At 42.5% G+C, this 13,398-nt stretch overlaps 2 protein-coding genes across 21 annotated transcripts in view; both read right to left on the bottom strand.

Annotated features, from left to right (window-relative positions):
- Positions 1-4,456, bottom strand: part of plxnd1 (plexin D1) — a 66,403-nt gene extending 61,947 nt beyond the window's left edge. The window contains exons 1-2 of the mRNA XM_039799872.1: positions 3,068-4,456; positions 597-773 (exon numbers count right to left, since the gene is read on the bottom strand). Coding sequence (XP_039655806.1) covers positions 597-773; positions 3,068-4,279 — 1,389 coding nt within the window. The 5' untranslated portion in view covers positions 4,280-4,456. The remainder of the gene's footprint in view (positions 1-596; positions 774-3,067) is intronic.
- A 1,865-nt stretch (positions 4,457-6,321) lies between these two features.
- Positions 6,322-13,398, bottom strand: part of tmcc1a (transmembrane and coiled-coil domain family 1a) — a 48,569-nt gene continuing 41,492 nt past the window's right edge. For all 20 annotated transcript variants that reach the window (XM_039799897.1, XM_039799895.1, XM_039799894.1 and 17 more), the window contains 3 exons: positions 12,526-13,217; positions 10,305-10,440; positions 6,322-8,714 (listed from right to left, as the gene is read on the bottom strand). In XM_039799897.1, coding sequence (XP_039655831.1) covers positions 8,400-8,714; positions 10,305-10,440; positions 12,526-13,217 — 1,143 coding nt within the window. In that variant the 3' untranslated portion in view covers positions 6,322-8,399. The remainder of the gene's footprint in view (positions 8,715-10,304; positions 10,441-12,525; positions 13,218-13,398) is intronic.

Here is a 13,398-nt window from a genome sequence, read left to right on the forward strand (position 1 = left end):
TCAGCTCAGTCAGGGGTGACTAGGAATGGGTTTGAGACAGAATTAAGGAATGCTGTTAATTGGAAGGGAAAGGTTTTCACAAGCCGGACCCTCCGCAGATGTTGCAGACCAACACACGGCAGTGCTGGGTCATACTTCGTCAACCGCTCTTGTTAAATGGCTTTCTGGTGATCTCTCAGACAATAACCAGGTCTGAGGAACATTAGAGCACATGATTAGGACTACTTAATGGGCCGTGATGGGTCATGGATGAATGGAGCAGAGGGGCTTGGGGGGTTGACAGTGCTGAGAACCTACGAGATGAAAGCAGACATTCCACTGAGTGTTTCATCACACACCTAAGTTTGGTTTATTGAAAGAATCAGCAGCCACATCAGAGAAGCACTACGTAACTGTTACTGTTTTTCCAAGCTCAAGGGCTCGATCACATAAAAAAAAAAATTAACTCCATTCAGTGGTGACCATCTGCTGCAACGGTGTTTTCACCTGAGGTTATGATAGTTTAGGAAAGTTTCTTTTCGTCGCTGAGCCACTGTATAAGAACTGTGTGTGTGTGTGTGTGTGTGTGTGCTGGTGGTGGTTCTTATGTGTCTCACCTTACGAAGTCGTCCATTACTGGTTCCCAGAAAAACCACAGTGTGGTTGTGTACGTTGTCCACCGAGACCGAAGTGAGACCCGTGTATTCAACCAGAGGAATGGCCCTCAGGGACCTCCGTAGGGCCAGAGGGTGCTGTAGGTGGGCCGCACCGCAGTCCAGCTGCTCGGGCTGCAACTACAACACATACAAAATGCGAGTCAGTTTAATGCTCATTAGTTCTCGTATGGAAGCACGCCATACTGATTAGAAAGCTGGAGAGAACAGAGCACAAAAAGAGTGCTGCATGATGAAAGCAAAGTGGAAAACAAGAGCTGATAGTAGCTATCACAACGGTGCTGCTCATTCTTCTAAATCACTTTTAAGACATCCCAGTGAATACTTGAAAAGGGCTTACAAGGGTCTTCAACACTCATAAGACTCTGCTTTTGTCAAATCCTCAGCAGGCAATGATAAAACATTAGTGCCATGCTTGGATGAGCACTAGGATCTATTGGGAATTCTCTGAATATTTTAGAGCATGCGAAGGCAAAAAAAAAAAAAAATTAAGCACAGTGGATATTTGTAGAGTCGTTTCCCACGGGCCCTTCTGCTCGCGGCCTTGTCTCTCTTATCATAAATTGTGTCTGGCTTTTCCTCAGTGCTGGCCTTCAGACTGTCGACTACAAAAAAGATCACATTTCAGCGGCCATGGCAACAAAATGTCAAACTTAAGAAAGACTAGCTTTATTCTATGAGTGGTAAGTAGGTTGTATTACAGCAAAAAAGTCCACTCTAAACCACTTTGAACTGAGCAGTTGTCTATCTGATGAAGGCCTGTTGGCCAATTGAGATCGTATTCAGAAAACTGGTCACAGGAGGAGTGGCCCCGGGGCCACAGCCGACAAGACAGTGCCAGTGAGTAGGGCAACTTTCTGACCTGACACCACAGTGGGCGCAGGACAGCCTCCTTTGACCTCAGCTCTGTCAGTCAAAACAACCACAATGAAAAGCTGGAATTTCACTGCATTCCTATGAAACTATGCAAAGCTTTATCTGCCTTTATTATCAGTCATCATCAATATAGAGGAAAAACACAAGGGGTAAATATAGCATGCAAGACTTGAGTTTCCTTAAGGGCAAATATTTAGTTTGGTATGTGAGTGGAAAGCATAGTTGAAAACAAGATAGGCCTAATATCTGACCGTATGTTGACTACAAAGCTGCTATTTATTCACTGATTATGTGCTAAATTTGTGGTTCAGTTATAGCTACCAGCAACACTGAATAAAAAAAAACTCTGTCTGAGTTTGAACTGATAAACAAAGTAGACTATTGACCCCTTCCTCTCTTCATTTTTTGATAAGACATGGAGCTGCTGGGTGTGAGGGGAATCTCACCCTTCCCATAACCCCCAGCATGGCTCTGAAGCATCTTTACAGCCATCATGTCAGGAGCCTCAGGGCTAAAGATGATAACTGTTGTAACCAGAAATGGAAACAGCCAGAGATTTACTCATCAGTGAGTTTGTCTTGTTTCTTAGGGTCAGAACAAATGTAAGGACCTTCATGAATGAGAATCAGATGGCATTATTGGCCAACAGTGGTGGAAGTAAAAGTCCTGCATTGAGAATGTTACTTAAGTAAAAGTATGTAAGTGTCATCAGGAAAATGTTCTTAAAGTATTACAAGTAAAAAGAGTTAAAAAAAAAAAAAAGTAAAAGTAAAAAATGCTCACATTTTAGAAACTGGAAAAACAGTTCTAAAGTATTTATCAGCTAATCATTTCAGCTGTACTTGTAGGCCTATATATTGTTGAGTAGTTAAATTAATAATAAAACATTGCATTTTATAAACTACATGTGTTTTGTGTGCAAAAAGCCTAATTTTTAAAGTAACTGGTAACTAAAGCTGTCCGATTAATGTAGTGGAGTAAAAAGTACAATATTTCCCTCTGAGATGTAGTGGATGAGATGGAGAAAGTGGCATGAAAAGAAAGTACTCAAGTTAAGTACAAGTACCTCAAAGTTGTACTTAAGTACAGTACTTGAGTAAATGTACTTAGTTACATTACACCACTGTTGGCCAAGTTTGTTTACACTTACAAGGAACTCTGGTTTGCAGTGGTGGGTATTATAAAAAAAGGGTACTAATTAAACTAAAGCTCCAATTTTCATCACCTCGAGGCTTTCTCCACTGGGGATACATCCATTTTGAATCCAATAATGTTTACAAAATAATGCATACATAAGAAATTAAAACATAAATGAAATCATAAGATAATTGTTGTGACTGATAACTAATTCTGCCCCATCCAGATACTGACACTTGTTTATAGAAACTTTCAAGTTGAATGCCTCAATTAGTCGATTACTTACTATTGTTTTTAAATTAGACTTTTAACGTCACTTGAGAAAATGTATTAAAAAAAATTGCAAAACATGCCAATCAAACTATACTAATTTCAAATTTAATATTTCTATAAGCGCTTACCACCAGGTTTCCCTTCTGAATGCAGGCTGCCCCGGAGCCCTGGATAACGCTGTCCAGCACCTGAACATCGCTGCTGGGAGAGTTGGAGCAGTTCCTGCGGCCTTGTCGGATCTCCTCCTCGATGTCTCCAAACTTAAAAGCGCACAGAGCAGACTTTCTGTCCGCCTTGGAAAACACTCCAAACAGGTACGGTTCTGTGCTCTTTCCGTCGTCTGTGTGGATCTCAGCGGGGTAGACGGACAGCAGCCGGTTGTAAATGTTGCCGTTAAATCCACACTGTAGAGGCATCTGGATGTAGGATTCAGTGAGCTTCCTGCTCTCCGGCCCGCTGGGTTTTCGGGGGTTCTCGGTATCCAGACATATCCTGGCGAGGATGCTGTTGGGCTGGCTCTCCTTGTGGCCCATTTTCGCATCATTATTGAAGGCGATGTAGGAATAAGTCTTCTGCATGAAAGCGTGGACAAAGTCCAGCTTGTTTTTGGTTTTAACGTCTTGTTTGATCTTGAATACATTATCCTCTGAAGGGTTAATGTCATAGGTGAAAAGTCGGGATAAATCCTTAATGTTCAAGGAGCGGATGGCGATCTCCGGGGTGTTCTCAAAGCGCAGGTCCTCCTTGCTGTGGTTCTTGGGGAAAAACTGGGTACCAGCCCCTGTGTAAGTCGCCCCGACAAGAAGCCGGGTGTTGCCCCCGTGGCTCTTGAAGATGAGCCCGACAGTGGATGCGTTCGGGTGATTGGCCGCGATATTGAGCATGCTGGGAAAAACAGTCTTCTCGCCCTTATGTGGGAACTCCACCGCTATCTCCGAAATATTCTCCATTTTTCTGAGCTCACAGAAGCCTTGATACACGGACCCACACACCACCACGACCCCTTGCTCTCGGTCCAGCTTCAGGAGCTTGTTGTGGTTGTTAGTGAGGGATTTGGGATGCTCGCACGGAGCCTGGGGCAGCTGTGGCGCATGGCACAACAGGTTATCCTCCACCGGTCCGGTCCTCTTCTCCACCTCGATGCTCAAGGTCCCGTTCAGCTGGTAGACTGTGTTGACGGTGGCCAGGTACACCTTTCTGGACACCGGGTCCACCACGAAGTTATTTGTCTGATTTGGAGACGCGAAGGTCTGTTGGATGTGCAGCGCGCTGGCACTCCGGCGCGTCTCCAAAGCCAGGACGCCGAGAAGCAGAACGGCTATCTCTATCGAAGGAGGCATTTTTCCTTCTGACCGGCTTCCGCGTGTTCTGTGCCGAGGGGTGCATTGAGCAAAGACAAAATTGTGTGTTTGTTCCTACTGCGACAATCCGAGAGGAAAGGCTGTTTCCTGCTCAACGCCTAAACCCAGAATGACGCGATAAGCGAGTCGTGCTTCCTTTTCAGGCTGCCTCCCCTGTCCCTCTCTTCCCACTGTGCAGCTCAGTAGCCTCTCTCCCGAGGCGAACTGAGCCACAATATCTCCTTGAGATTTTTTTATTATTTTAAACAATAGCCTATTAAAAATAATAATTGTTAAGTTGATTTGTAATACGCAATTTCTGGACAATGTCATGCCCGCACAAAAGTGATCAAACTTGTTTGGAGTCATGTTTTATTCCGGCGTATTCAAGAATAATAAGACTAATAAAAGTACAAATTTAAGTAAAATTTGGGGCGTCAACTCGTGAAACTTAAAGAGTGGCACTGCCTCCATATAATGTCATGATTGGTCATTGTACAATTATAGGATGTAGCTCACTAAATTGTGACACCTAATTTGACCTAAATGTTGTTGTTTTTTCATATTCAGCTACATTTGAAACTAATTCGTTCTGATCATACTAAAAGTATAATAATAACAACTTCATTTAATATTATTTAAGATGTAATGGGAGCTCATCCTGCCACTTGTAATGAGCATATAGCCTACGGTTTCTTTCAAGACGGGTCACTTGATGAATCTCCATCCCTGCATGGTTCCGCTCATCTGGGGGTTAATGACGGGTCACCGTCCCACCTCCTGTGCTCCCCAGTCCCTCGGCTCTCAGATTAGTTCTGCAGATCTGGAAGGTTCCGTTTTGGGCACATACGGCACGGTAAGCACCGTGAAAGTGCTACCAGATGGGCACATCAGCACACCTTTCCGGTTTTTGACATACACATCTTTCCAACACAGCTTTCTTGCGCTCTTTACCTCATAAATATTCAAGCACAACACATGCGCCCCCACTCAAAAATGCACGAATATGGTTAGCATTTTTGTCTCTGGATGGAGTGTGCATATGCTCACATCTCTGAATAGAAATGAATGATCCCTAGTAGGCATACGACCACGAATGTGTCAGACACTGCATAAATTGCAGGCGAGCCCGAGATGTGTTATCTCTGAATACATGCAATAATTAAAGTTGATGCTAAACCGTGCGCTATCGCTTGCTCCTATTTACTGTGGACTCACTCTCCCCTCTCTGTCACCACTTGCAGCTTTCAGTAGGACAGATAAGTGCGTCCCGTGTTTACCTTGGCGCACAGCCATGCGCATCAAATCTGGCAGTGTATTATAGGAGGAAAGCTCTCCGATAAAGTGCAACATAATGACCCCCCAACTGCACAGCACAATGACACAACCAACAGTCTTAACACTGTGTGCGTGCCAGTGAGCGCGACCCTCAGTAGGCAGTTAGAACGCGTACACGAGGAGGTCCTGCGGGGATAAGGCTCGGTGTGGGTAAAAGCTGTCAGCATCAGATATCACCGGCGGGGTGTGACTGAGTGCTGTGGTGTGGTGCTGCTCAATCATGTCATTCAACGGAAATAGTGTGAGTGTGAGTGTGTGTGTGTGTGTGTGTGTGTGTGTGTGTGTGTGTGTGTGTGTGTGTGTGTGTGTGTGTGTGTGTGTGTGAGAAATGGTAGAATAAAATGGGGGGACTGTTTGTAATAAAAAAAATTGTCCCTGGTTGCCCACTCGGACTTTTGGCAGTAAGACTGCGGTTAAAGGGGCCTTCCACCCAACCTGTTTCCTCCCTGATAAGGTGCAACACCTCATTGTGTTCAGACTCCCAAACTCCCTCATAGAAGACCATTCACACAAACTCAACACAGGCAAAAGATCTCCATCTAGTGGGTACATGAGGAACCTGCAAGAAGGGACTATTAAAAAGGGGATTCAGACTACAAAATGTGTGCAGTCAGCTCATCCTGCAGTTATTAATCCTCCCACAGTAGTCATGCAACCCCAACAATACACACACAGACATTGATTTAAAAAAAAAAAAAAACTTGTGAGTTAGTCAGGAATGCACTTTATTTATTCCACACTTAGAAAAGGACATCAGAAGGCACTGGAGTGGTTTAGCACACAAGCCCACATCATAGGTGTTACTGTAAGGTCAAGCTGAGGTCAAAGGTCAGCTCACTCTCAACTTGTCTGCTGTGCTCACATTAGCAACATTGAACTTGAGAAGAATCAAATTTATTGACGTTTTGACAAGAAATGAATTAAATTCCTCCCTGTGGGTTTTATCTTTAGACAAGGATGACAGTGATCCTGACCTGAGTCAACTCGTATTCCACAGAGGCATACTGTCTTAAGAGTGACAACTTTTAAAGTGTCTATCAAAGGTTTCTCAAACCTCAGCCTGACTTATGGGTTATCTAGCCATGTGCTAAAGTGCAGCTGTACAGTTCAAATGATCTCGCTATCTGTATGGAAAATCAGCTTCTCAGCATGAAATGCAGAATGAACTATTTAATGTACTAGGAGAGAGAGAGAGAAAGAAAGAAAGAAAGAAAGAAAGAGAGAGAGAAAGAGAGAGAGAGAGAGAGCGCAATAAAGACTGTAAACCCAGCCAATGAACTGTACTCAAGGAGGCAAGGTGCAGAAACACACCACTTAAGATCTGGCGTCAAGTTCATGTTCAGATTGTGAATTCTCTAACAGATTTCCCTTGCAAAAAGATACATCCTTGACATCCACGCAAGACATTCATGGCATACTGTATCTGAATAAAAGTGAGACCTGCCGAGCAACCTCCCCTTTCTTTCCTTTCAGCTTGGACCCTTTGGGTGCTCAGGCATCCCTGGGTAGACTAAGGGTTTGGCACTGGGTGATTACACCATAAGATGGTGTACTTGTAGAAAAAGACGGACGGCCAGAAAAATAAGGAAGTCCGATGAAGAGTACAATATCAGTGTGCATTTGACTAACACGGCAGTGGAGACGACTTGCACTGTATATATAAAGCAGCAGCATTCCTGTTCCAACTGAGATGGAGCTGGATAAGCACCAGTGGTCTCTCTTTCCTGACCTGATCACATCAAATATGGCGGTAGGGGAGAGAATTATCCTGGCAAATTGATTTTACTTGGACCATGGCTTTGTGTCATTGCTTTTAAAACACAAAACTGGCTCCCATGTATTGTTTCTTAATGAAAACATGCAGCATTGTTTACATGTTGCAAGTATGGCTAGATGCTTTAACAATAACCAGATGTTCTCTGTGCGTTTATGTGCCGTTTCTATGGTGAGTAGCGCATTGTAGCTTTTCCTTCTCAAGCTGGCCCATTCTGTCTTTGTGTTTCAGTTATAATCCCCCCTATTAAACACAGTTCTTGTTTTACGTAAAAAAGGAAATAAGTAAAAGCATGTGATCTTTGCTATTAGAAATGGTAAGGAAGCACAAAACAATTTTTTAGTCATCTGACACTCAAAGGTCATGGGTCAGTCCTTCAAAATGTTCTGTATGAACAAATTCTATCACAGCAAGAAACTCCCAGGAAGGTTTTGATCCAAGTTCAAATACATGTTGTAAATGTACTCGTTGGTTCAAATCTACCAATCACAGCTAGGTAAAAGTTCTTTTCCTAAAGGCAATCAACCACATTATCACACTGCCATGTCTCAACAATTGGACTGGGCCTTTGGAGCAAATCGCCAACCCAATTTCCTGACTAACCTCCCCGTCCTGTAGAGTGAGAAGAGCGTAATGCTACATGGTACTGAATAAAATAACATTGAAAAAAATAATAATATTATTAGAAATAATAACATTGTAATTGATTAAACTCTAAAAGATAAAAACAGTACAATGCTGCATTCTGAGAGACAGCAACACAATAGTTCATTTTTAAAAATGTAAACAGTCTTCCTTCTTTCCTAAATAATCATGAGTGTTCTCAAGTTTTACTCCGTTTCTTCCACATTTTCTTGATTCCATGTGCGTACGTGCTCGGCCGTATTTTCCGTGCGTGGCCACGCAGCCATTCTAACGGCAATCCCGTTCTTCAAACTTCCTGCATGATTGCAGCTAAAGTTACATCACCTGGTGTCACCAAAGCAACATGTGCTGGCTTCAATCTGGTCATCCTGGAGGCTGCAGAGCACGGTGCGTGTACCCCGAGAGAGCGTCCCAGTTTCTCCACAAGAAAGCCAGCAAGAGGATGAGGAGGAGGGTGGAGAGCGTGCGCAAGCGCGTCTTCATCAGCGGGACCACACAGTTGGCCACAGTTGAGACAAAGACCAGAAGGACAGCCATAAGGGCCAGCAGCACATTGATAAGTTTACCCAGGAGGGTCCGGGCAGTGGCATTTTCCAGCCCCTCCAACTGGACGACCTGCTGTTGCTGCTGCTGGAGCTCCATCTTAGAGATCCTGGTCTGACACGCCTCCAATGCTTCCTGCAGAAGACATGCAGAAGGAAAAAAAAAAAAAAAAAACTCAGCAAAGTCACCTAGGAGTTAAGAGAACTAAACCCACAACATATTATATACTTAATGTCCACTTTACTGTACTGGACTGGACTGCATTATATTCAAATGTTATTCTAATATTCTTGCCCTTTCATGTTTGTATATGGGGTGCATAAAACATTAGAAGCATCTCTCAGTACAATACAATCCAGTTCAACATCACTGAAATCCATCCACAACTTTAATAATGAACAGTAAATTAACTTTGTAAAGGTACAATTTATGGTTGAGCTGTTGTATTGGATTGCATTAGATTTTACAGGTGTCCCTAACAGAGTGACCACTGAATGAATGAATGTCTATTTATTTTATTTATTTATTTATTTATTTACTCTCTCTACTGCCTTTTATTTACTCTCTCTACTGCCTCCTGCTTCCGAGGAAAAGAAATGCAGCCGCGGGGCAACTTAAACTGTAAATACACTTCATGCAGGTATACACGTGTAAAAAAACACAACACTATAATAGATAACAGGAAAGGACAGACGTAATGTGAGTCAATGGCAAGGAAATGCTCGTGTTTTGAACAAACAGAAAAGCTTATAGACAAACAGGATTTTATGTCTCATCTTCCTGTTTACAGTCAACATGGACAATGAGATATTGCCTTTAGCTGTTTGAGTGGTGAATACCTTACATTTGACGTCTAGTCTGAGCAGACCAAATTAGCTTACAACTACTTAAAGTGAGGCTGACCTCTCTTTAGCACTTTTTAATGAAAAACCTCTTAGTGTGGAACTCTAAATGGCAAAATAAATAAAGACTGTATGATATAATGAAAAGAATATTTATAGAATACTACGTAAATAGGGAATTGTGACATAATTTAAATGATGATTCATGATGAAATGTCATTTTGTCACTCCTATTCTGAAGATAGTTCAGAATGACCTTGTTGTTGCTCTAGTTAACAGGAGCTACCTGGCTAAATTCAGTAGCAGCTGTTGCGCGTGCTGCTAAAAGGCTGAGAGCATAAGATTGGCTGACAGGCCAGGGAGCAAGAATTAAGTGACATTATGAGAACAAAAGCATCACTGTGAGAACAGACTTCTGACAAGGGCATTTGGAATAAAAACTATTAAATATGGACAAAACCTAAATAACTTTGTATGAAATTATTTTGAGTGGCTTATTTCTTTAGTAAAATGCCATAAGACAATGATAATATCAACACAAGTATCTGTATGAGTAAAATGTAGGGCATTTCTGTATTCATATACATGTAATGCAGTTACTTGAGTGTGTTTATTAGGTATTCTGTAATGGCTTTCAATGACTCATCACTCAGAAGTGAGGACCAGAACTTGTCATTTAATTGAACACTTTGCTTTATCCTCTTAAAAGTCTCATCATCCCTTTCTGACAGATCATTTGTACAACAGACTGAATTTTAAACAGCCAATTTTAAGTACAACGAGAGACTAGGAAAATGTAATTTCGACTAATCTGATTTTTGTAGCCGTTCATTTATTCCTGACATGGGCGGTGTGCTTGTGGATGTTAGCCTGGCAGACAGACCTGTATGTCTCTGGCTCTCTCATAGGACTGGTAGGCGATCTTCTCCTCCATGCTGGCCAGCTCCTGTTTGAGGTTAAGGATCTCATTCTGGTGAAGTTCTGTCAGGTCGTTCAGCTGCTCCTCCAGACGTTCACACCTGAACCCACAAACACACGCGTCATAGTCTGGGGCATAGTTAGCTTAGACTAAAGAAACACATGAAGGAATTAGTAGGAACAGACCCTGAAGGCATCTGACCACATGCCACCTGACTGAACTAATGACTTGCCCTGACAAGATTAGGGCACGCTTACTCATCTGCTGATCCAACTGGCCAATCACAGAGAGTCAGCAGTGTGAGAGTGGCCAATGGGAGGTACCCAGCAGGAGGAGAGGGATCTATACTGCTGTTCATTTTGGCAGGCACATACAATTGGATGGACAACATAGCACAAGAATAAACATTAGACTGCCTCTGTGTATGTCTGTATGAGTTATTTGTACTAAATATGTCAGGTAGGTAATATAAACATTCTTGATTAACTGATTATTTGTTTGGTCTATAACATGTCAGAAAGTAGAGAAAGGGCTAAATCACGTATTCCCAGAGCCCAAGGTCATGAAAGATCAATTACTATTATAGAAGACTATGAAACCCAACAAGTATTCACATTGGGAAAACTAGGAGCAGTTCATTTCTTGCATTTTTTCTTAGAAAATTATGTAATTAATAGATTATCAGAATTGTTGTTGATTAGTTTTCTGTTGGTAGGTTAACCGATTCAGCGCTACATTGATCACAATGTAATTAATCGTTATCTGCAGCCCTAGTTTAGAAATTCAAATATTAGGCATTTCTTAGTTATGCAAGAGATGAATTCAGTCCCTGAGAAGATATTTAGCAACATGACAGGTTTTTGAATGATTATTCCCAAGAGGTGGGCTGAAAAGAGATCCTTAGTGGTCATTCTGTTCTATTCGCTATTATTTTGGTCTTAGAGGACAAACACAGACTGCTCTTGACTCTTATGGACATTTTAGGGAGAAAAATGCTCATGTTTCTTTTACTATGTAAGCGGCTCACTATATCTCCCTTCCTTTCCATTGTCCTGCCCTCTTAATCTTTGTGCCCTCTTGTCAGAACATTCTGGAGGAATGTGAGGGTGTTTTTTTACGGCCAACTGCCCACAGACAAACCAAAACAAAAGCTGCACAGAGACGTCCGAGTCTAAAGACGAGATATGCAGAGCTGGCACAAGGGCTGAAAGAACACCAAAGATCTTTGTACTTAGAGGGCACTTGTGAACTGTGCAGGTGTCTGTCACTTTTGTGAAATTCTCAACTGCTGTCTCAAAACAACAAAACTAACATGAAGCTCTAGGGCTGGACGATTAATAGAAAATGTATCGACTTTGAAATTCTGAAGCTGTTATCGACGTATTTTTCCCATGGCGATAATTTCGATAATTTTTATAAAAGTGAAATGTTACTTTTTTCACAAGACATATTCATTACAAGCAATGTGTGCTTTCATTTAAATTTTATACATTTTCAATAAATAGCCATAATAGTTCCTGCTTCGTGTGTTTCCTTCAATTATTAAAAAAAATAAATAAATAAAATAAAACACTTTTGAATTAGAAAAAAATATCTCACCTTCAACATTTGAGCCTATTTACAGTACAAACCTTGCCAGTGAACTATGACGACAAAAAGAATACCGAATCACAATTATTTAAAATTATCATTAATTTATTGTTATCGAGGTAAAATGTGCAATTAATCATGATTTTGATTGTAGGTCATATCGTGCAACCCTATGACGCTCGTAACATTAGAATGCACATTTCAGTCTAATTGCTAGAGCAACTTGTTCAGGCAACAGAGTAATTGTAATTGTAATAGTACTGGTTATGGGGGATTCATAGCAAATAATAAGATTGCCACTCAACATCTTCATAATGCATGTGACAATGGCACATGTGCTTTGATGCCCAGGTATAAAGACGAGGTCTAGGTCCAGGTTATGTTTTTTATCTACAGTGTGTACTTGCTATGATAAAAGCTTTCCAGAGCATGTCGCCCGTGATATGTCAACAGCAGCACAGCCATATGAATGATCAGTATTGTATTTAGAAGTATGTTTCCAAAAGCAATAGTTCTTCCTGGTTCCTGTGCTAAACAGTAAACCGTTTAGGAATGTATGATACACGCAATCGTATTTCCCCTTTTCTCTCTGTACCTGAAGCGTTCCTCTTGCAGTGCTTGCATAACAACTGTGTAGTCTCTCTGATAGTGGCTCTTCAAACCATCAAGGTTCTCCTCTAGCCTTGCCTGGCCCTCCCTTAGCTCCTGCATCTCCTGCAGCAGCATGTCCAGGCTGGAACTCTGACTCCTCTCCAGTGTGTTGCCCTTTGAACTTGGGGGACCTCCGGGGGCACCTGTGGTGCTGTTGGCCCCCGCTGAGCCTGATGTAGCACTAGAGCAGTCATCCTCACTACCATACCTGGGACTGGGCTGGAGGTGATGCCCAACGCTGCCCAGTGAACGTCCACCAGCCCCTGTCACACCTTCTTCCACTGAGGGGTCGTCAAGAGAGTCTTTAAGAGAGGGGATGTTATCAGCGCTGCCGAATTTGTTGCGAATCAGCGATGCAATCTCACGAGGTTTGGAGACGACGGCCCCGGCAGCAGAGTGGGTGGCCTGGGAGAAGCTGGAGAGGCCTCCCTTCACGCTGTCCACCACGCCTTCACTGAAGCCTGTGACTTTGGCTCCGACATCCTTCAGGCCCTGCTGCATGTCCCGCAGAACATCCTTGGGCTGGCGTGGGATACCGTTATGCTCCACTTCCCGCAGCTTCCGGTGGTAGTGCTCGAGTTTCCTTTGCAGCTGCTGGATGGTCTGCGCCGACTTCTGGTTCTTTTTCTCAAAAACCTGACGGCCACAAACAGGCTTCTATTAGTGAGGGGAATACACATTACACTGCAATAACCCACTCCACTTCAATTTATTTAGGAAGCCCCCTCCCTATTACATAAGCCTGTTAAAAATATAAAACAATTAGTCCCCTAGGTTAATTTGTCTTATCGATATATACATATTAATAGTTTAGTAA

Source organism: Perca fluviatilis, chromosome 5 (genome assembly GCF_010015445.1).
Source record: "Perca fluviatilis chromosome 5, GENO_Pfluv_1.0, whole genome shotgun sequence".
Lineage (NCBI taxonomy): Eukaryota > Metazoa > Chordata > Actinopteri > Perciformes > Percidae > Perca > Perca fluviatilis.